The 21,388-nt window shown below is 41.6% G+C and overlaps 1 protein-coding gene across 1 annotated transcript in view; it reads right to left on the bottom strand.

Moving 5' to 3' along the window:
- wls (Wnt ligand secretion mediator) overlaps positions 1 to 21,388 on the bottom strand; it is a 66,950-nt gene that overhangs the window by 14,883 nt on the left and 30,679 nt on the right. Inside the window, exons 3-9 of the mRNA XM_059984364.1 lie at positions 12,660 to 12,784; positions 11,615 to 11,776; positions 10,031 to 10,167; positions 9,215 to 9,383; positions 8,358 to 8,455; positions 6,720 to 6,783; positions 1,445 to 1,588 (exon numbers count right to left, since the gene is read on the bottom strand). Of these exons, the coding sequence (XP_059840347.1) occupies positions 1,445 to 1,588; positions 6,720 to 6,783; positions 8,358 to 8,455; positions 9,215 to 9,383; positions 10,031 to 10,167; positions 11,615 to 11,776; positions 12,660 to 12,784 (899 nt within the window). The remainder of the gene's footprint in view (positions 1 to 1,444; positions 1,589 to 6,719; positions 6,784 to 8,357; positions 8,456 to 9,214; positions 9,384 to 10,030; positions 10,168 to 11,614; positions 11,777 to 12,659; positions 12,785 to 21,388) is intronic.

Here is a 21,388-nt window from a genome sequence, read left to right as displayed (position 1 = left end):
AATTTTCATATGTAGCACAAGTAAAAAAGTCAGAGTTTGTGGTAAACTAGATATCATTGCATTGTAGCAATGTACGTCCTCAGGTAGTTGCTCTAGGAACGCTTGGTCGAACATAAGGCAGGGCTCGTGTCCGTCAGCCAGGGCCAGCATCTCGTTCATTAATGCTGACGGTGGCCTGTCTCCCAAACCGTCCAGGTGAAGCAGGCGGGCACCTCACTTACGCCGTGAGAGACCAAAGGTCCCAATGAGCAGCGCTTTGAACGCTTCATATTTGCCTTCTTCCGGGAGCAACTGTATGAAATCCGCAACCTGGGCGGCCGTCTCCTGGTCAAGGGCGCTCACCACGTGGTAGTAACGCGTGGAATCAGAGGATATCTGCCGAATCTGGAACTGGGCTTCTGCTTAGCTAAACCACACACGTGGTCACAGCGTCCAGAAAGTCGGCAGTTTTAGCGAAACTGCGTGAACAGCTGAAGAGTCGGTCATCTTTGGTCCAAATCCCGTTTGGACCGTCGGGGTCACCAGTGTAGCAATGTACTACATACAGAGCTAGAGACGACACGCAGTCGGTAAGTCGTTTCGAGACTAGTTTATTCAAACTTTGCTGCGCTGGCATTTAAATCCCTAGCGCCCGCCCTCTCCGGGTGGAAATGACATCAGAGGTGCATTACCAAAGTCTCCCCCCGCGCGCCCCCCGTGCTGGCTATTTGTGAGCCGGTTCGCCTGCGCAGAAAGTGGGTCGCCACAGCATCACCTGCTGAGTTCCTCTAGCATTTTGTGTGTGCAGCTTTAGATGTGATTATTATGCTTACAGCAGAAGTTAAGAAGTTAAAGTCTGTCCCAAGCCTTATAGGCTTATCAGGCCGGTGTTTAGGCTGCTTTCCGTGGCGGGAAGCAACTGAGAGTACGAGATTCCCCCCCCCCCTGGATAGGACGCCAGCCTAACGCGAGGCTTACAATGGAAGGGAGGAGTTATTGCATTGCTTCATATACAAAAATGACATTGCCTCAATGTGCTGAAGCGATATTCCATAATTGCCATGTACCAGGCACTTTCGGTTTATGAGTAGTGAATAGAAAATTAATGGATTTGACTCAGTACAAATAGGATCTGTTTAAAGTAGTTCTGAGAATGAAGGGGATTGATAAAGATAACCTCTTTTGATAGAAAGTTACGAGAACAAAAAAATTGACATCAAAGAGCAATTAAGAATTAATAGCACAAAACTTACAAAATGAAATGCCTGATTAGGTATTGATGGAGGCTGAATTTCTAGCAGCTTTTAAAAGGGAAGTCATAAATATTTGAAAGTAAAACCTGAAAAAGGGATGGGGAAAGGATTAAATGGATAGCTTTCAGACAGTTCATGCAAACATAATGCAACCTTGTTTTTCTGGACAATAACAAATCCGCACTGCATATGGTGCAAAATTATTTTTGTACCTCATAGTGCAGTCTCCTTGCTTTGGACATGGCTGGCAGCGAACATCTTTTGCCGCTTATATTTCGGAAGACCTGGAATACCATGAAGCAGAGAAAAAAGAAATACAGACATGCGCAGATGCCTGCAACTATGATAAAGGCCATCTAACATGTGGCTGTCAAGGTAAACACGAATTATGTGGTTTAAATTACCCTTGAAGAGATGATTTCCACCACCACCCCTCAAAACAGAAAGCCAGCAATACAGATAGCAAACAGTCCTAGTATCTCATGTCAGATTTGGACCCTTACACCCTGCCCACTTTACATTTTTGTGATGTATTGTAATGGGATATAATCTTAAGTGTACCAGTGACAGCATCAGGATTCGTAGCCAAGGCTGAACCCATCCTTACCAAAACAACACATTACAGAATAGGAAATTCTGCATCACAGAGCTTTAAAATATAATAATTTGTATTCAAAAACACATTTCTCCCATTGAGTCTGACGTCTTGCCGAGTTTCATGCATACTGAACACTCCAGAACTTGTATAGTCAGAATTAAAAAACATTATTCCTTCAAAACATGGACTTTGTAGGCCAAGGCAGCAATTCATTGCCCATTCCTAATCGTGCTGGGGGAGGCGGTACCGAGCTGCCTACTTCAGTCACTGGAGTCCTTGTGGTGGGAGTATATTAGCAATGCTGTTAAGGAGACAGTTCCAGATTTTGAGCCAGCATCGATGATACCATTTCCAAGTCGGAGTGGTGAGATGATGTAACTCTGTGGAGAAGGTGTGCAAGGCACCTTTCCAGAAGCTGGTAACTGAAATCTATCAAGAACCAAAGCTGGATGCTTATTATCTCTCACTGACCCACAAATACTGCGGCCAGTGCTACTGACAGTTGCACCACCTTACACTAGCAATGGACAGATGCAGATACTGAAATCAGAAAAGCATTTGCTGCGCGCAGTTTAGCTACGTGTTGTGTTGATGAACTAAGTAACCAAGGGAGCTAAAATTCAAGTCATTTTTTTTAAGATGCAGTCAGTCACCTTGAGCTTATTGTATAGAGGACGCACTCTTTGCTCCTGCAATTCTTTCAGCCATTGTGTGGTCTTAAGATATTTAACAAACCCATTGTTTCTACTTCCACGGTGGGATCTGTGAGTATGAAAGACTCATGAGGAGGAGAGGGGTGGGAGGAGGAAGGGAGGGTTTAAGCCAGCAGGCTTTCAACTCAGAAATCTTCCATAGGAGTGAGCTCTAGTAAAATTGAGTAGTGATTGAAACTTCAGGATGCTGTAACAAGTAAATTCCATCTGCATTTAATTCAAATACAGGCTGGACAAAGCAGTGAAATCAATATGGAAATTAAGGCACTGCAGTCTTAGCCAAGGTTTAAAACAAACTGCTGTGCTACGCCCAAGTGAAATATTTGCTACATATTCAGAATTAGATTACAGCAGTTCAGACATGCTCAATCCCCTTCGGGTAGACTACAGATAAGATTTTTTCTTTGTTTCAAAAGAAAAGCATTCTTTAGCCCCCTACACCACCCCCAGTGTTTCCCCTAACTGTGATGGTGCCAAGTGCTTCTGAAGTTTAACTTCACGACTGCCTCTTTGATAACATGTTGAAAGGTCATTGCTCATATGAGAGTGTTGTTAGGAAATCTGTGCAGTGTTACTTCCAGCCCTAGCCCGATATAGGCCTGACACTGATATTATAGACATACCCCAGCAGAAGTCATTGGAGAGTGCTCAAACTCAAATATCTATTTCAGTTAATTCATTTTACTCCAGATTCTAGCATCTTCCATGTCTTCGCTGCTTGAGGCTTATTAACATTTTGGTTTATTTCATATAAACTGCTCAGAAGATAAACATAATGAGACCAGAAGACTGTCCAATCAGTCTCCACTTTGGTCCTGGAGTCTTCATCTAAATCTATCAACATATACCCTGGTTCCTTCTCTCATTTGCTTGCTTGACCTTCTCTTAAATACATTGAAACTAGTCGCTTCAGTCAGTCCCAACAGAAGCAATTTCCACATTTTCATGACTCTTTCAGGTAAGGAATGTCTTTTGGAACCAAAATAATGTCTTTTGGTCCCCTAATCTGAGGAAAGACATTCTTGCCATAGAGGGAGTACAGAGAAGGTTCACCAGATTGATTCCTGGGATGGCAGGACTTTCATATGAAGAATGACTGGATCGACTCGGCTTATACTCACTGGAATTTAGAAGATTGAGGGGGAATCTTATTGAAATGTATAAAATTCTAATGGGATTGGACAGGCTAGATGCAGGAAGATTGTTTCCGATGTTGGGGAAGTCCAGAACAAGGGGTCACAGTTTAAGGATAAAGGGGAAGCCTTTTAGGACCGAGATGAGGAAAAACTTCTTCACACAGAGAGTGGTGAATCTGTGGAATTCTGCCACAGGAAACAGTTGAGGCTGATTCATTGGCTATATTTAAGAGGAAGATAGATATGGCCCTTGTGGCTAGAGGGATCAGGGGGTATGGAGAGAAAGCAGGTACAGGGTTCTGAGTTGGATGATCAGCCATGATCATACTAAATGGCGGTGCAGGCTCGAAGGGCCGAATGGCCTACTCCTGCACCTATTTTCTATGTTTCTAAGGAACGTTTCGCTTCCAACCAGTAGCCTATACCTTGCAGCAAGACATACCCAACATTCAGGCATAGGCTGTTCCAGCGAGTAACATTCATGAAATCATTGTGAGAGGCCTCTCCATGAGAAAAAGCTGACGTCGTAAATCAGTGTGGATTCTGTGGGTCATTGTGCAACAGGCAGGGAGCAGAACCAAGTGTACACAGCCTTTTTGACCTTTGACTTAAATTGAGAGGGTCCACAATTCTGATTGTCCTCAGACACTTGAACCTCACCTCCTGCTGGCTTGGAGCTCATCTACAGGGTGGGGGGTGGGGGCAGTCAGAGCACAAGACAGAAGAAGCATTGACCATCCCTTTGCTGCCTCAGATGCAACTTTTCAGGTGGTTTCTTCTGAATTCCCTACAGGTGATGTACTGAAAACCACACGCAGCATTTCCAAGGACAACATTCAGGCATAGGTTAACGTAGCCTGTAATAACTTCTGTCTTAATTGGGCCAGGCAACGAGAAGAGCTTAAAGTTTAAACCACCAACCTTGATGTTCAAGGTAATTATCATCACTGACCACCTGCACCCATACCCCTCATCCCTAGCTGGGTCGAAAGGAGGAGGGGTTCAAAATTGGCCAAAACTCAACCGAAACAGCCATAAAAATACAGTGACTTCAAGGGCAGTTCAGAAGCTGTCTTGTGGAGAGTTAACTCAGCTTCCAATACCCTATCTTTCCACCATCTACAGATGCATGTCCGAATCAGGTTTATTATCACTGACATATGCTGCGAAATTTGTTGATTTAGCAGTAGTGCAGTGCAAGACATAAAAGTAACTACTAAGAGTTACAATAAAAATAAACTGCCTAAATAGTGCCAAAGTAGAATGGCAAGGAAGTGTTCATGGACTGTTCAGAAATCTGATAGCGGGGCAGAGTACTTGCCGTTTGCCTCATTGACGCTAGCTGCCACACGAGAACTCACAGAACAAGAGTTCCTGATGCTGACAGAGGGGCTTTCCTGACAATGCCCTGTTTGTTTATGACCCTATTCGGCAATCAATGCACTATTTCCTTTGCAGTTGCATTCCCCTCGCCATCTGGTGCAATCTGTCTGCCACCTTACACTGCTCCCCACTCCACCTCAAACCCTTGTTTCACCGCCCACCCCTCCTCCCACCTTGCCTGTTTGTACCGGCCATCTGCCCTCTCCACTCCCAGTCCTAGTGCAGGGTTTTGATGCACTAACAGTAAACAGTTCTTTTCCTCGAGGCAGATGCAGCTCGACGCACTGAGTTCCTCCAGCAGATCACTTGCCTTCGCAGTTTCCTATCATGTCTGCTCTAGCAGTAGCTCCCAAATCTGCTTTCTCTGATCACCGACAACAGCCACTCAAACTCCACCACCTTTCCCCAAGCTGCACACTATTCCCGGCCCACAGAACAGCACTTTAGGGGTAGGCTTGCAGTGGTTTAAAGAGACCGTTTCCTGCCACCTTCCCAAAAGCAACTTTGGAAAGGCAATAAATTATGGTGTTGATGCTGAATACTACACCACCACCACCCCCCCCCCCCACCACCAAATAAAACAAAAACTATGATTTGATGAAGATTTATTCCCATGTAACCTTTTATCTTTCCAAAGAGATGGAAAAGTAATTAAGTTTCAAATGATCAACCCTGTCAAAGTGTACGGGAGGCATTGGAGAAATTTAAATTGGGCTGTCTCATCCGCTCAGTATCCAGAGGCCTAAGCAAGCAGAACTGGACTCAATGTGATACACCCATCCGCCACAAAGTAAAAGCTATTTGGGGCTAATTGATGAATAACACAACTGTAAATCACTAGCGAGTCAGAAACTTCTGCAGGAGAGAGTGTGAAATCAGAAGGGAAAAGCTTGAATTTTCTACCAATCAAGTGTACTGGTTAAAGCTCTGCGAATGAAATATTGCAACTAATTGCTTTGGGGCTGAGCTGAAATTGGCTCCGTACAGTGAACCATTGCCACAAAATATTGCTCATGTTCAAAAGAACAGCAATTAACCACAGCAGCTTATCTCTACTGCACATAAGAGAGACAGGCACCCTTTTAAAGCTTAGCTTTCCAAGTATTTCAATAACAAATACTAACATCTTAAATTCCATCTCAGCAGTTTTGGAAGCAAGGGAACATATTCCATGCATTTAACATAATATTGTCAACCATTACTGTTACTCTTCAATTAGTTCCTTTCACTAGCAAAACATAAGCATCAGTATCATGAACACCACCACCGAAGGGAAAACAATCACGATTACTACTTCGGATTCAATGAGAAGCGAAGAATCCCATCACTGCCCAGTATAGGTCATTCTGCCAATTACAGTATCAAGATGACCAATGTCTGATACCCATTTCTCTGCCCCCCCACCACCCCATGCTCTAAATCATGGTCACAAAGACCAAATTCAATACTAATATCGTCATCCAAAGTTAAATCCTTTACATATAAAAAAGAACTGACCAACAAAATCAAATGTGGTACATTTCTGGGCAATGCCTACCTATGCTGGCTGACATAACAATTTAGCCTCATTCTGCTATTAACCACAATTATTTTAATCATTTCCTGGAATTCAGAGATAAATTTGTTTAATATAAAAAAAGTCACAATAAAAGGATACAGCCAATTCTGTGCCGACATCAGTGGCCCAAATACTGTAGAAAGGGTTTGTCAGCTGCACACCCCTGGAAGAAATTACGCAGGTTTTTATCAGAAATTTGGTATTCAAAACATGCCACAATTACTATTTTTAACCAAGAGGAAGAGCATCCTTTCAGCATTCTTTGCAATTCACATTTTTAGTATATTGCTTGGGTATTTAAGTTCTACCATTTCCTAGTTGAGGGGTTTGAACATTGTACTTCAGTAAGTCACTGAATCTGCTTTCACACAACAGGTTACCCTAGTGGCTTTTTCTAATGTAGAGTGGGTTAGTGTTTCCAATTGCATAGACTCCCATCAAGTACTTGCTTTTTCTTCTGCCACTAAACACTGTGCTTATAGTACAGACAATCCCTGGGTTACGTACAAGTTTCATTCCTGAGTCCGTCTTTAAGTCGGATTTGTATGCAAGTTGGAACAAGTACATTCGGTATTATTTAGCGTCAGTTAGTCAAACGTTTGTCTTAGTATATAGTATATATTTTATCCTTAAATGCATATAAAACACTTAAGAAACGTATGTATTTCAACAATTAAACCACTGCGTTGCTTAGTAATAACTGTAGTTTTCATCGGGGCAGGGCCTTTCACATACTCCATTATTCTCACTTTATCCGTTATCCTTTAAAATTGTTCCAATCGTTGACCGAATGTAGCCAAACGCTTTTCCAATGACAGATGGTGTTTCACTTCTTTCCAAATGCTTTATTATTTCGACTTTATTTTCAATCATGATCGCTTCCCGTCAATATAACAGAAACACTGCAGGCAGCGGCTCCCGAGGTCCGCTGTGTCCCAAGGATCACCGCATTGAATTCCCCAGGTTCAAAACTCCACTGCACTGAGGCAGGTTAAATGGGACAAGTGGGGGCTGTGCTGGGTTTGGGTACCGTATTTGATCCTCCACAATATTCCGTGTGGGAATTTAAACTGGAGGGGACTGGTTTTTTTTCGAGGTCGAGTTGCGACCTTGACATCAACCCGGCACAGATGGTACCGGAGTCACTGGATTGACATCAACCCGGAACGGGAGCGGTCTGTCACTGGATCGAACTCGGGAACTTCCGTTCTTGAGCCTGGCGTTGATCTCACTGCGCCACCAGCCGACCAGAATGGGGGTGGTGGTCAGGGTGAATCTTACTAAGAAAAATTTAAGCCAAATACAAAGTTAAACACTCAACACAGTGTCAACAGCAACGACTTAAAATGGCGGATGGTGTTCTCATTTCTCGTAAGTACGTAAGTCGGACGTTCGTAACTCGGGGACTACCTGTATAGCAACCTGAAGAGCCAATACACATACTGGGAAAGACTGACGCGGAGTTAATAACTAACTTTTTAAAACATTTTACTTGAGTTATCTTTCAAATATGCAAGTTTACTAGTTAACACTTGCTCTACGTGTACTGGACAGCGTATGATACAGAAACGCACAAACACACCCTAACTGTAATGCCAAAATGGAAGAAAGCTCAACTCAAGATAATCCTTTAACATTGATGGTGATGAAAATTTTCTTCCAGAGCTGGTTAATAGAATCGGTTTAAGCGGCAGAGTTAAACTAAAGCTTTCAATGAATGTATTAACAAGTCTTTACCTCTCACATAGATCAAAAATGAAGAGACAGAAAGAACCAAAGCCAATCGGCACAATCTGCTTCAGGTAAACAGATAGTCGATTCCTTTCATTCTGGTCCTAGGAGGTAAAAACAGATGCAAAAGATTTTTAAACAAAGTTAATGTAAATGACGCAGTGAAAAGCAGTTATTCAGAAGAAAGATTTGGTGAGCTGAAGTTATTTTTCTTTGAAACAAAGAAGCTTGATGAAAGTCTTAAGAGGTGAATAAAATAATGGGCAGTACACACAAAAAGCTGGAGGAATGCGGGTCAGGCAACACCTATAGAAATGAATGAACAGTGGATGCTTCAGGCTGAGACCCTTCAGGACTGGAATAGCCAAGGTAACACAACAAGGAGAGAGCAGATTTAAAGTAATTGGCAGATGAATGATTGGGGGTGGGGAGAGGTAAGGATCACCCAGAGCATGATTCTAAAAGGATAGTGAACACAAAAACTACTATTATTTTTAACCTGCACTTAACTGTGCAATGCATGGCCGTGGTTCTCATAATGAAAGTTGGGATTATGTGGGGTTCTGCTGTCACAGAAACAATAGGCTAAATGGACACCATGGTCATCAATTTTCTTTGATCCGGAATAAAATGTACCCGAGTAATTTAACTCTTATCATCTTTATGTAACAGCTCAATGTGAGAATTGAGCAATAGCATCTCTCAAAAACTTTCTTATCATTATTTATCACAGTAATTTTTAATTCTTGTTAAATGGATTGCATCTGAAAATTACTAAAAATTGAAGTAACGACACCTTTCATTTGGAAATTGACTCAGAAAGATTTCTTGAAATGAGTATGTATTCTGCAGAATAAACTAACCATGAGATGCTCCCCACAGAAGATAATCCAAAATGACAGCAACATGGCATAGAAAATGCCCTGTCGGATGTCTCCGAAGAGCAGCATCCACGTCCAGTCAAATCCGATGGAAAACCATTCCACTGGGATATTTATAAAGGTCATTGAGATTCCAAGTGCAAAAATTACTCTGCAAATAAAATATTAACAACTTATGAAATTCATTCCAGCAGAAACACTGTGATGTAGCTTAGAAAAGCATGTTTAGCTGATCTTGCAACTGCACTGAGTTTGCCTGCATATGTATCCCACCTCAGGCATACCAATTCCTTAAAATGCATGACTCCCATTTTTAAAATTAGTAGTTACAGGATCACTTTATTAAGCTCTAGAGATGTTCTTTAATTATAGAGTCACAACTTCATATATAATTTACAGGAAGAATATTTGGCCAACTTAGTTAATTTAAACTTCTCACCAAATTCTTAGAATTCTTTTGCTACAACTAATGCTGCAGATGACATCAATTAACTTCTCGATTTGAAATTCAGTGTGACATATTCTGACTTGTATGGGCCTGTTTCATTAGTGTGCTTACCAAATGATCTACAGGTTTGTTGAATTTTTAAAAATATTTTATTTGAATTTCATGAAGTTTTTTGTTAATGGTGAGGATAAAGGATCCCAACTTAAATAATTTCCATTGCCAGACATTGAGAGAAAAAGAAAAGAAACAATATTTAAACAGACTATGTTGTAAACAGGAAAACCAGAGAACTAAATGGTATGTAGAAACATACCACACATCCATAAAACTACATTCACGACTGGTCTTACTTCTCCAGGAGGACAGGTGGGCGAGTCATCATTGTAATTCGTCTCCAATACCAGACCATAATGATGAGAATACTAGGAGTCAGGAAAGTTTTCATTGCAAACCAGACCCTTGTGAATCCCCCATTCTGATGAATTGACTGTTAAAAAGAATCAAATAACTATCATTAAAGTCCTTATAAAATGGAGAGTTAAAAGAATGTGGCATTCCTAATAATTCTTTCACTACAACCTTCTCTGAACGCAACATGTGGCTTTAAGCCTAGCACCTGGGTTCAATCATTGTTACATACATCACTGAATAGGTCATTCAGCCACTATGAATTGGTGCTTATGCTTCATCTCCTTCCAACCCTCTTCATCAACATCTGTGATAATCATCTATTCCTGTCTTCACATGTGTTGAACTGGCTAATTTTAAAAGCATCTGTGCTTTCCTTTTCACTAGTCTTTAGTGATCTGGCTCTATATTCTAACTACTATTTGAGTAACAGATTATTTCATATTTGTAGCTTTTAGCTTTGGCGTCCTCAATGGGTGAAAATATTTTCTGCTTTCCTTCCCAATGAACATTTTTAAAAGTTTTAAAGCCTTCAATGTATTAGATAGAATGTAAATCTTCTCTTCTTCAAAAACATCATTCAGTTGGTCCTGATTGATTTTGGAATCACAGTTGAAGCACCAGGCTTTGAAGGATACAGTTACAAGGAGACTGTAGATGATGGAATTGGTAGCAAAAAAGTTAGTGGGTCAAACGGCATCCAAAGGGATGATTTAAGTTTTGGGTCAAGATCTAAAGGGCAAATTGGTTCTTAGAGCCTTTAGCTAAAAGGGCTGACAGTCTGAGATCATCCCCATTGACCTGGCACCTGATCAGCATGACATCTTTTTCAAAGTATCATTCGATGAATGATTGCTACACCTAGTACTACTTGAGCATTTATTGACACTTGCAGTGTAATCTGCAATTTTAGTTCCCAGTAAGAGACAGCATTATTGTCACTGTATGCTAATAATATTACAAATAAAAACATCCCATTTCATTTCTATCTCTAGTCTACATATGCCAAATGACCTTGACCAGCTTTAGTCCCAGGACCTAATCTGGAATTTAGTTTGAGAATGCAAATAAAGGAACAGATAAAGTGAAATAGTGGATATGGTGTATTCAGCTTCAGAAGGATTTTGATAAGATCCCACATAAGAAATTAGTATGCAAATTAAAAGAGCACATGAGACTGAACTGGTTGACAGATAGGAAACATTAGAAATAAAGGGGACTTTTCCAGGTGGGTTTCTGAACAAAAAGCCATTCTCTTCTGGGTCTCCAAAAGTGGAATACATGATTATGCTCTTGAACACATGTCCTGCTTGTCTCTCCCAGTCTGGCAAAGCACTAGAAGACTACTAGGTTTCTTATAAAACTCAGTCAATATTTATTACTATTTTCTTCCAAAAATAAAAGGGAAAATAGCTCGCTGGACATTTCATAATGAATTGATGATTCATTAATAGCTAGCTCCCAAGATTTAGTACTAAACCCCCGGTATATACTTTCACATCAGAACAGAGCAGCCAGGACATTACCACCAGCCGAACATTCTTGAGTTTTCCAATTTTCATGTTGATGTTCTTCTTCTCATTAACGGGAAGTCGAATGTTAATCAGGTAATACTTGTGCGCAACGCTCCCCAATTCCATGAAGGGTAGCAGGTTACAGTCATACAGCTGCCCCTGATTGTCATGATTCTGTTCAAAAGAGGAAACAGAATTCATCACGTCCCATGCCACAGGATTCAGAAGATTTTGTACCATACTGTAAGTGTCCCCCTCAAACATTTCAAAAGGTGTGATATCGTCTCAAAGGAGACGACTAACTTGATAACAGGCGCTTCGAAATGTGAACCCTGTTACAAACAGATTTGCAAAATAAGCTTTTGGAATTGGGTGTGCATAATGAATATTTGTTACAAAGTGAGTGACATTGGTTGTGGTGAAATGGCACAGCCATGGGTCTGAGATATCCATTAAAATGCAAGTTACTATGTGGAAATAATCACTATAGTATTCATGACTAGTTTCCCCACAGATTTAATCCTTTGTTTTGTAGTATTTTGTCCAAATCCAACACACTCAGCAGAGGCCAGGAATTAAACCTAAAATCAACTAAATTTATCACTAACAAGCCCAGAGTGTACCATCTACTGAATTCAGATTAGTTCATGGAATAGTGTATTAGTTAATAGATCAGCTTCATAAAGTTGCTGAGAAGTGTGTGCAACTTATATTCATTTGTACACCAGACCTCTGTATTAATCCAGAGATTGGTTTGTATATACTGGAATTCTCTGGAATTAAAACCCCATGTCAGGAATGGTGAGTGTGAAATTATCAGATTATTGTTAAAAATCTGGTGAATCCCTTCTGAACTCTCTCCAAAGCCTCCAGTTAGAGAAGACAATAAATGTCAGCCTGGCCAGCAATACCCAGATCCCACGATTGTATAACGTATTAACAATCATGAACAGAGTGCAAACAGAAAACTCTAGAAGCCCCTAGCAGCTCTGGGTTCATCATCAGCAGGTTTTGATGTTCAACATTAACGGAACAGTGTAGAACGGAGATGACATACTTTTGGAGATGAGAAGTTGCAATCTAGCTTCCGTTTCTCAATCGAATGGGCCATCTCAGTCCACTCACTGATACGGTCATCACGATAGCCTAGCGAAACATTCAACGTAACCACAGCGTCGTCAGCTGGAAATAAAAGCACTGGTGGTTATTCTCAGAAATCAATTATTGTCGTTACACAATGAGATATTTCACACAAATAAGGAAACACTATCATTTGTCTAGGAATGTGCTCACACACAGCAATGTGCTCCCCAGGTCTTCATCCTTAAGGACACTTGCACTGAGTGCAAAAGGAACCTTGAAGTAAATTCAGAATTTTACCAAAAAGCGAGAAACGTTAGGATTAGGAGTGGGGTATCCATCTTGAATTTGATGCTGTGATTTCCTCAAGACATAGGAAAGACCTCAGAAAATATGTTTCCAAAAAAAAAAGGCCTCTTTTCCCATCTGCCACTGTGATAACTGCAGTTGTATTCAGTCAAACAGGCTTGTGTTCTTTGATATGCAATAGACAAAGTCTCAAATCGTGCGCTTATCACTCGAGCATCGCATGCTGAGATGCCACTCAGCTCATTGAAAAACCTAGGATTAAAGGGTAAACCTTGAAATAAGTGAAGTCTGACATTTAAGATGGAGAGAAGCAGAATTTTTTCAAGGTATAGTGAATTCTTTGCAGGAGGGCTGGAGTATTTTTGACAGGGACACTAATAATTTTTTTTAAAAAGGGGAAATCCAAGGAAAGTACGCACAAGCTTTGGAGGCTGAAATGACATGTGGGTCAGTCAAGATTTTGTCCAGGCATTGATACGAGAAATTACACTGGACTTATCTTCTGCCTATATAAAACTTCTTTGGGGACTTGGCACCTAGCAATGGTGTGGAATTTAATTTTCAGGATTACGTGTCGATAATATTTGGAAACAAAAATATTAGTGCTGGAGATATTCTGCAGGTTGAGCAGCAACTGTAAAGTTATTTTTCTGATAAAATATAAAATTTAAATTATGTGCTGACAATGGGGAGGGTTTACAGGAGGTTCACAAGAATGTTTCTGGGAATGAAAAAGGTTACCATATGAGGACTAATTGATGGCTCTGGGCTGTACTTACTGGAATTCAGAAGAATGATGGGGGGTGGGTAGAATCTCACTGAAACCTATTTAATGTTGAAAGGCCTCGATAGACTGGATGTGGAGAGGATGTATCCTGTGGTGGGGGAGTCTAGCACTAGAGGACACAGCCTGAGAATAGAGGCACATCTATTTAGAGCAGAGATGAGGAGGAATTTCTTTTGCCAGAGAGTGGTGAATCTGTGAATTCATTGCCACAGGTGTCTGTGTTGGCCAAGTCATTAAGGCAGAGGTTGCCAAGTTCTTAATTAGTCAGGGCATGAAGGGTTATGGGGAGAAGGCAGGAGATTGGGGCTGAAAGGGAAATGGATCAACCATGATGAAATGGCAGAGCAGACTCGATGGCCCAAATGGCCTAATTCTGCTCCTATATCTTATGGTCTAAAAAAATATACACATACAAAGAAATGGTGCAGGGCTTTATACATTTGTAGTTTTGTTCAGTATACAAGGTTCCTTAAGGTTGTTATAGCCAGGGGAGGTAGTGGGTGGGGATAAGCTCCCATTACCTATTAAATGCACCCAGTGGCATGTGTCTCAAATAGCCTCTGACAACCAAGTCCAGCTCCTGGCCTTCATGTGTGCCTTAGCTACTAAGCCCAGTGGAACCATTTCTACTGGCAAAAGGGGTGGATTACTCGTAACTTAAAACTAGTTGCTTCAGGCAGATGGGGTTTGTCAGCCATTGTTAGCAGCTCATCTAGAAGGAAGACTCTGATATCAAACCTCCTCTGCCTTGTGGTTATACCCACTCACGGGGAAGGCTTTGGGAGTAATCCCAAGGAAAAATCTGGAGCTGGAATCCCCAAGGCAGTCCTGCGTTGAGTTCAGCATGACCGGCAATTCCCATGACGCCAAACTCTATCAGTATCTGCCATTCGTTTGGATTCATTAGCTGCATGGAGAGGGGGAACCTACTGCATGGGCAACAGCTTGTTCTCCACATCGTACTGCCCTGGCTTGCGTATCATGTAGACCAGCTACAATGCAACGTCCGTGGTTAACCCTACCCAATGGAGGGCATCAGTGTATACATTTGTCAGTGTTAACAGTTCCATACAGTGGGAGTGTCTGCACATTCTGCAGGTAATGTCATTGCCTCTCAGAGCCTCCTGGTGTGATACACACTTCAAGAGGCTTGAGCACCATCTACCCCAGACTCAGCCCCCTCAAAGTCTACTGGCAGAAGAACCTTTGACTACCATCCTTCCCCATAACACTTGGGTATTGCCTGCCCTGAGTTTCAGTGTGTCCCCTCAGCAAATACACCAACATCCTCTCAGACATCTCATTGTACAGATAGATCAATGAGGGGCTTTCACTGAGATGATCATCTACTATCAGTTCTTGATGTCAACCTCTGTGATCACCCCTGAGAACAGACCGAAGATCGGAAACTGCTCTGCAGCCGCTTGGGATGAACTGTGACGATGAATATTGCACCTTCTCCAGACTTTCTATACAAATACACAGTCCTGTAAGGAGCTGGGTAACCTGAAGGAGGCCAAGAACAGATAGGCTGCTGTGCAAATGAGGAGTTCTCCACTGACAGTCAAGGCCCAACACTAACTTCAGTAACATCAACTTGTATACTGCCCAAGTAATCTACAACCCAAAAGAGATGAATGGTTAAATTGTTAATTTCAAGCAATCCTCATCTCCTGTACTCACCAGCTCTCCTTCCAAACCACATCCAGTCCTCTAATATTTGACCCCTTTCCTAAACCTCCTCTCTAGCAACCTATCACCTATTTTTATCCCCTTTCCCCCTCATAGTTCCATGCATGAAGTACCCATGGACCTCTCCCACATGTGGTTCCATCTGTTCTTCACCCCTAATGATTCCCAATCTTTTCTTCCTCACCTATCAGACTCCAACGCTGGTATAATTTTTGTTCCCACCCATCACCCTCCAGCAGCTGCCCCCACCTGCACCTTCACCCCCCCCCCCACCAGCTCCATCCTATCCCCCCCATTGTCTGCTTTCACATCACCCAGACTTTCCAACCCCACCTTCCCTGTCCCCACCCATTCTTCAAACGCCTCTTTTATTCAAGTTAGTAAAGGTGGATAGCTGAAATCAATAAAATGTTAAAATATAATAAGGATGCTGTGATAGTGTTTTTTCACTTACTGGTTAATTTTAAAAAGGTCTGAGCAGAGGATTAAATCTACAATAACGGCTGCATGTTATTTGATACATCCAAATTTTGAGATTGGATGACTGGCTGTAAAACACATCAGTTATCAACTGCTTTCGGTGAGGATTGCTATTTCCCAGTATGACCTTACCTTATAATTGGCTGTCACCAGCCAGAGGTAATTATGATGTCCTCGTGCCATTAAGGCATGGATGATGTAGATATTGTAACCATTGCAGTTTCTATTACCAAACTGCTGATTACCATAACATACAATCTTGTATTTACATAAATGTCTTTCATCTCTTTACAAAAGTTTACTGAAGATAGGTAGGAACTGAGGGAAGAAACTATTCTAAATTATCACCTTTAACTTTTTACCCAACTTATTCTCCTATCAAATACTTTTAGATGTTAATATGATCTCAGGGGAGTTATTCATTGTTTGGCACAGGAGGCAAGCATCAATAAGTTGTTTTATCACAGAAATCTCAAAAATCTGAAACAGATGCCCTGCATTATTAGCGGGGTGGGGGGTGGAGGGGCTGGGTTTTGAGGAAAATGTGCAATGTCGAAATTTTCTGCAATACAATGCTACGTCATCTGCACATGCACCCAGAGATGCAAGCTGAAAAAAATTGAAATTTACTTACTTCTTCCTCCCCCTCCATACACAAATCCCTACAGAGTAGTAATCAGCAGTTTTTGAGTAGAAATGAGTAAATTCCGTAAAGGCAAGTTCACGGATGGGGAATTTGAAGAGTGAGTTCTCTGGACTTCCCAATAAAATTCTTTAAAACAACAATTTTAAAAGACTGCTTTGGTAAATTATCTACCAATATTTTACCTCTGCCCATTTGCAATAGTTTTGACATTTAGAAAGGAATTCAATTTTTGGGTAGTTTTTGATGTTGAAACATGTAATTGTTCCAATGAATTATCGTACGTGCAAGTTGATCTTCAGTGTTTGGTTCTTCCTGATACTTGTAAGGTCCCAGTCAGAGGAATTAAAATGTAAACAAAACATTTGTAATATATAGAGAATCCTGCCAGTATGTAGATTGATTGGTAAGTGGCCACATCATATATTCAACATGAATTCAGCAAGAGTACTAAAAGGCATAGTTGTCATCTGCTCCTAATGAATGTGACAGAAAAAATATGACTGATCAGACTTCCACCTAACTACAGTTTGGATGGCTAGGATTAAAATGAACCAGAGACTATTGCTGACACAAAAACAGCTATTTCAACTTCACAGTATAGAAGATCATAAAACCATAAGATATAGGAGCAGAAATAGACCATCTGGCCCATCATGGCTGATCCAATTACCCATCAGCCCCAATCTCATGCCTTCTCCCCATATCCCTTCATGCCCTGACCAATCACGAATCTATCAACCTCTGCCTTAAGTACATAAAGATTTGGCCTCCTGATTCCATAGATTCACAGCCCTCTGGCTAAAGAAATTCCTCCTCATCTCTGTTCAAAGAGAACACCCCTCTGTTCTGAGGCTGTCCCCTCTGGTCTTAGACTCTTCCCACCATAGGAAACATCTTCTCCACATCCACTCAATCAAGGCCTTTCACTATTTGACAGGTTTCAATGAGGTCACCCTTCATTCTTCTGAATTCCAGTGAATACAGACCTAGAGCCATCAAACACTCTTCATGTGACAAGCCATTCAATCCTGGAATCATTTTCGTGAAGCTCCTTTGAACCCTCTCCAGTTTCAGCACATCCTTTCTAAGACAAGGGGCGCTAAGCTGCTCACAAGACTCAAAGTGAGGCCTTACCAGTGCTTTATAAAGTCTCAATATTACATCCTTGCTTTTATACTCTAGTCCTCTTGAAATGAATGCTAACATTGCATTTGCCTTCCGCAGCAAAGACTCAACCTGCAAATTAACCTGTAGGGAATCCTGCACATGGACTCCCACATCCATTTCTACCTCAGTTTTTGGCATTTTCTCTCCATTTAGAAATAATCAACCCTTTTATTTCTTCTAACATAGTGCACGACCATACACTTCCAGACACTGTAATCCATCTGCCATTTCTTTGCCCATTCTCCTAAGATGTCCAAGTCCTTCTGTGGCCTCTCTACTTCCTCAAAACTATCTGCCCCTCCACCCATCTTCATATTGTCTCCAATCATCAATTCCAACATCCAAATCAATGACTTTAACATAAAAAGAACTGGTCTCAACACAGACCCCTGTGGAACACTAGCAACCAAAGACAAGTCTCCCTTTATTCTCACTCTTTGCCTCTGCCAATCAGCCACTGTTTTATCCATGCTAGAATCTTTCCTGTAATATCATGGGCTCATAGCTTGTTAAGCAGCCTCGTGTGTGGCACCTTGTCAAAGTCCTTCTGAAAATCCAAATACACAACATCAACTTATTCTCCTTTGTCTATCCTGCTTGTTACTTCTTCAAAGAATTCCAACAGATTTGTCAGGCAAGATTTTCCCTTGAAGAAACCATGCTGACTATGGCCTATTTTATCATGCGTCTCCAAATACCCTAAGACCTCGTCCTTAATAATCAACTCCAACATCTTCCCAAACACTGAGGTCAGCCTAACTCGCCTATAGTTACCTTTCTTCTACCTCTCTCCCTTCTTGAAGAGTGGAGTGACATTTGCAATTTTCCAGAGTTCCGGAACAATTCCGGAATCTAGTGATTCTTGAAGGATCATTACTAATGCCTCCATGATATTTTCAGCCTCCTCTTTCAGAACTCTGAGATGTACGCCATCTGGTCCAGGTGACTTATCTACCTTCAGACCTTCCAATTTCCCAAGAACCTTCTCTATAGTTATGGTAACTTCACACGCTCATGACACCTGACATCTGGAATTTCCACCATATTGACAGTATCTTCCTCAGTAAAGACTGATGCAGAGTACTTATTCAGCTGATCCCACATTTTGTTTCCCCTATTACTACCTCTCCAGCATTGTTTTCCAGCGGTCTATGATCCACTCTCACCTCTCTTTTATACTTTATGTATATGAAGAAACTTTTGGTATCCTCTTTAATATTATTGGCTAGCTTACTTTCATATTCCATCTATATTCTAAAAACTTTAGTTGCCTTCTGTTTTGTGTTTTTTTTTAAAAAGCTTCCCAATCCTCTAACTTCCCACTAATTTTTACTCTAATATATGATGCCTCTTTGGCTTTTATGTTGGCTTTGACTTCTCGTTAGCTACGGTTGTGTCATCTTTCCTTTAGAATACTTCCTCCTCTTTGTAATGTAAATGGGCCCTCCAAATTGCTTCCACAAATTCCAGCCATTGGTGCTCTGCCGTCATCCCTGCCAGTGTTCTTTTCCAACCAATTCTGGCCAACTCCTCTCTCATGGCTCTGTAATTCCCTTTACTCCTCTGTAATACTGATACATCTGACTTTAGCTTCTCCTTCTCAAATTTCAGGGCGAGTTTGATCATATTGTGAATACTCCCCTAAGGGTTCTTTCACCTTAACCTCTCTAATCAATTCTGGTTCATTGCACAACACCCAATCTAGAATAGCTGATCCCCTAGTGGGCTCAACTATGAGCAGCTCTAAAAAGCCATCTCATTGTCATGCTAAAAAAATTCCCTTCTCCTGGAATCCAGCACCAACCTGATTTTCCCCAAATCTCCCTACACGTTGAGATCCACCATGATTATTGTCATATTGCCCTTTAAGCATGCTTTTTCTATCTCCTGTTGTAATTTGTAGATCCCATCCTTACTGCTGTTTGGGGGCCCGTATACAACTCCCACCAGGATCTTTTTACCCTTTTAGTTCCTTAGCTTTATCTACAATGCTTCAACACCTTCTGACCCTATGTCACCTCTTTCTAATGATTTGATTTCCTTTTTTAAGCAACAGAGCAATGCTGCTCCCTCTGCCTGTCCTTTTGATACAATGTGTATCCTTCGACATGAAGCTCTAACCTTCTTTGTGATTCCCTGATGCCTCCAACATCATACCTGCCAATCTGCATCTGTGCTGTAAGTTCATCGACTGCGCGCATTCGAATATAAATACAGTTCAACGTACAGGCGAGCCAGACACCACTGCGTGCAAGGAGTTTGTATGTTCTCCCCATGGCCACACGAGTTTCCTCTGGGTGCTCTGGTTTCCTCCCACAGCCCAGAGACGTACAGGTTGGTGGGTTAATCGGTCATTGCAAATAGTCCTGGGATTAGGCTAGGATTAAACAGGGGGTTGCTGGGCAGCATGGCTCAAAGGGTCTATACCATGCTGCATCTCAGTAAGTTAATTATCCACAGACCAGGATTCTGACAAAACTAAAATGAGACAGGTATCCTATCCATAAATTAAGAATTTCCTTTAACATAAAGGAAGGACATTTACTCTATCCACTCTCTGCCAGTTCTCAAAGCATCAATTTCCCCTCTTCCACTTACTTTCAGATAAGCAGTTGCTTCTCTCACACATCGACTCCCAACACTGATCAACACTGAAGGAAATTTCCAGCGTGGCGTCGAGTCGCGTTAAGAAGCTGGTTCACAGGGTGACATTGTGATCACAGGGAGAACATGCAAATTCCACAGACAGTGCGGGAGATTTAGATGATACCGAGATTACTGGAGCAGTGCCACTCCATCCTCCTACAATTTCCCAGAATTTTAAGTTTCATTATTTGACACCCTGGGAAAGGTTTCACTGGAAACATAATGGTTTTTCTGTGGCGGCAGTGCTTGGGTTATGGTTAGAGATAACGGGGGCTATGGAATGTGTGCTGTCCAATGAAGGGAGTGTTGTGTGCCTGAGATCGAGGTGATCTGGGTCTTTTGTTCGGCAGAAGATGGAGAGAGGAGATGCAGAAAGGAGAGGCCATAGACACCAGAAACTAGTGGATTAGGAGTGGGCCCTGGAGTCGACAGACCCTGGGGAAATCGATGGAGGACCAGCAGAAGGAAAACCGTGAGCTCCAACTTGTGCACATTAGACTGTTTCATTAAAATGGGCCCTTTTCTTTTTGTTTTACTTTACTAACCCTTTAGTGAAATTTAGAATTATAAAGCCAAATTGTTTAATTGCATATGGTGTACTGTCTGTTATTTTGTGGTAATGATTTGTAACAGGGTAACACATCATGCAGTATCCACACGAACAGGAGGTTTTTCACCTCAATCTCACATGTTTGATGTGGCCAGATATTATCTTCCCTGGACTTACGCAGCCGACGGAACCTTGTGGGTTACAATTATATTGACAAACACTAGCTCAAATAGTTAATGATCTCAATTGAGGAAGAAGGCTCTGTCATAGTGATCAAACAGTGGAATGTTGTACTTTCTTCCTTTTCCAGTTTCTCACTGCCATCCTGCAACCATTCTTGTCACCAAACTGCTATCAGACAGCCCAAACCCACAGTCTAACCTCTCACTTTAAAAATGGACCTGCAGACAGTGATTTCAGAGCAGCTCA

This window comes from Hypanus sabinus, chromosome 11, assembly GCF_030144855.1.
Source record: "Hypanus sabinus isolate sHypSab1 chromosome 11, sHypSab1.hap1, whole genome shotgun sequence".
NCBI lineage: Eukaryota > Metazoa > Chordata > Chondrichthyes > Myliobatiformes > Dasyatidae > Hypanus > Hypanus sabinus.
The sequence above is the reverse complement of the archived record's forward strand: the minus strand, read 5'-3'. Positions and strand labels throughout refer to the sequence as shown.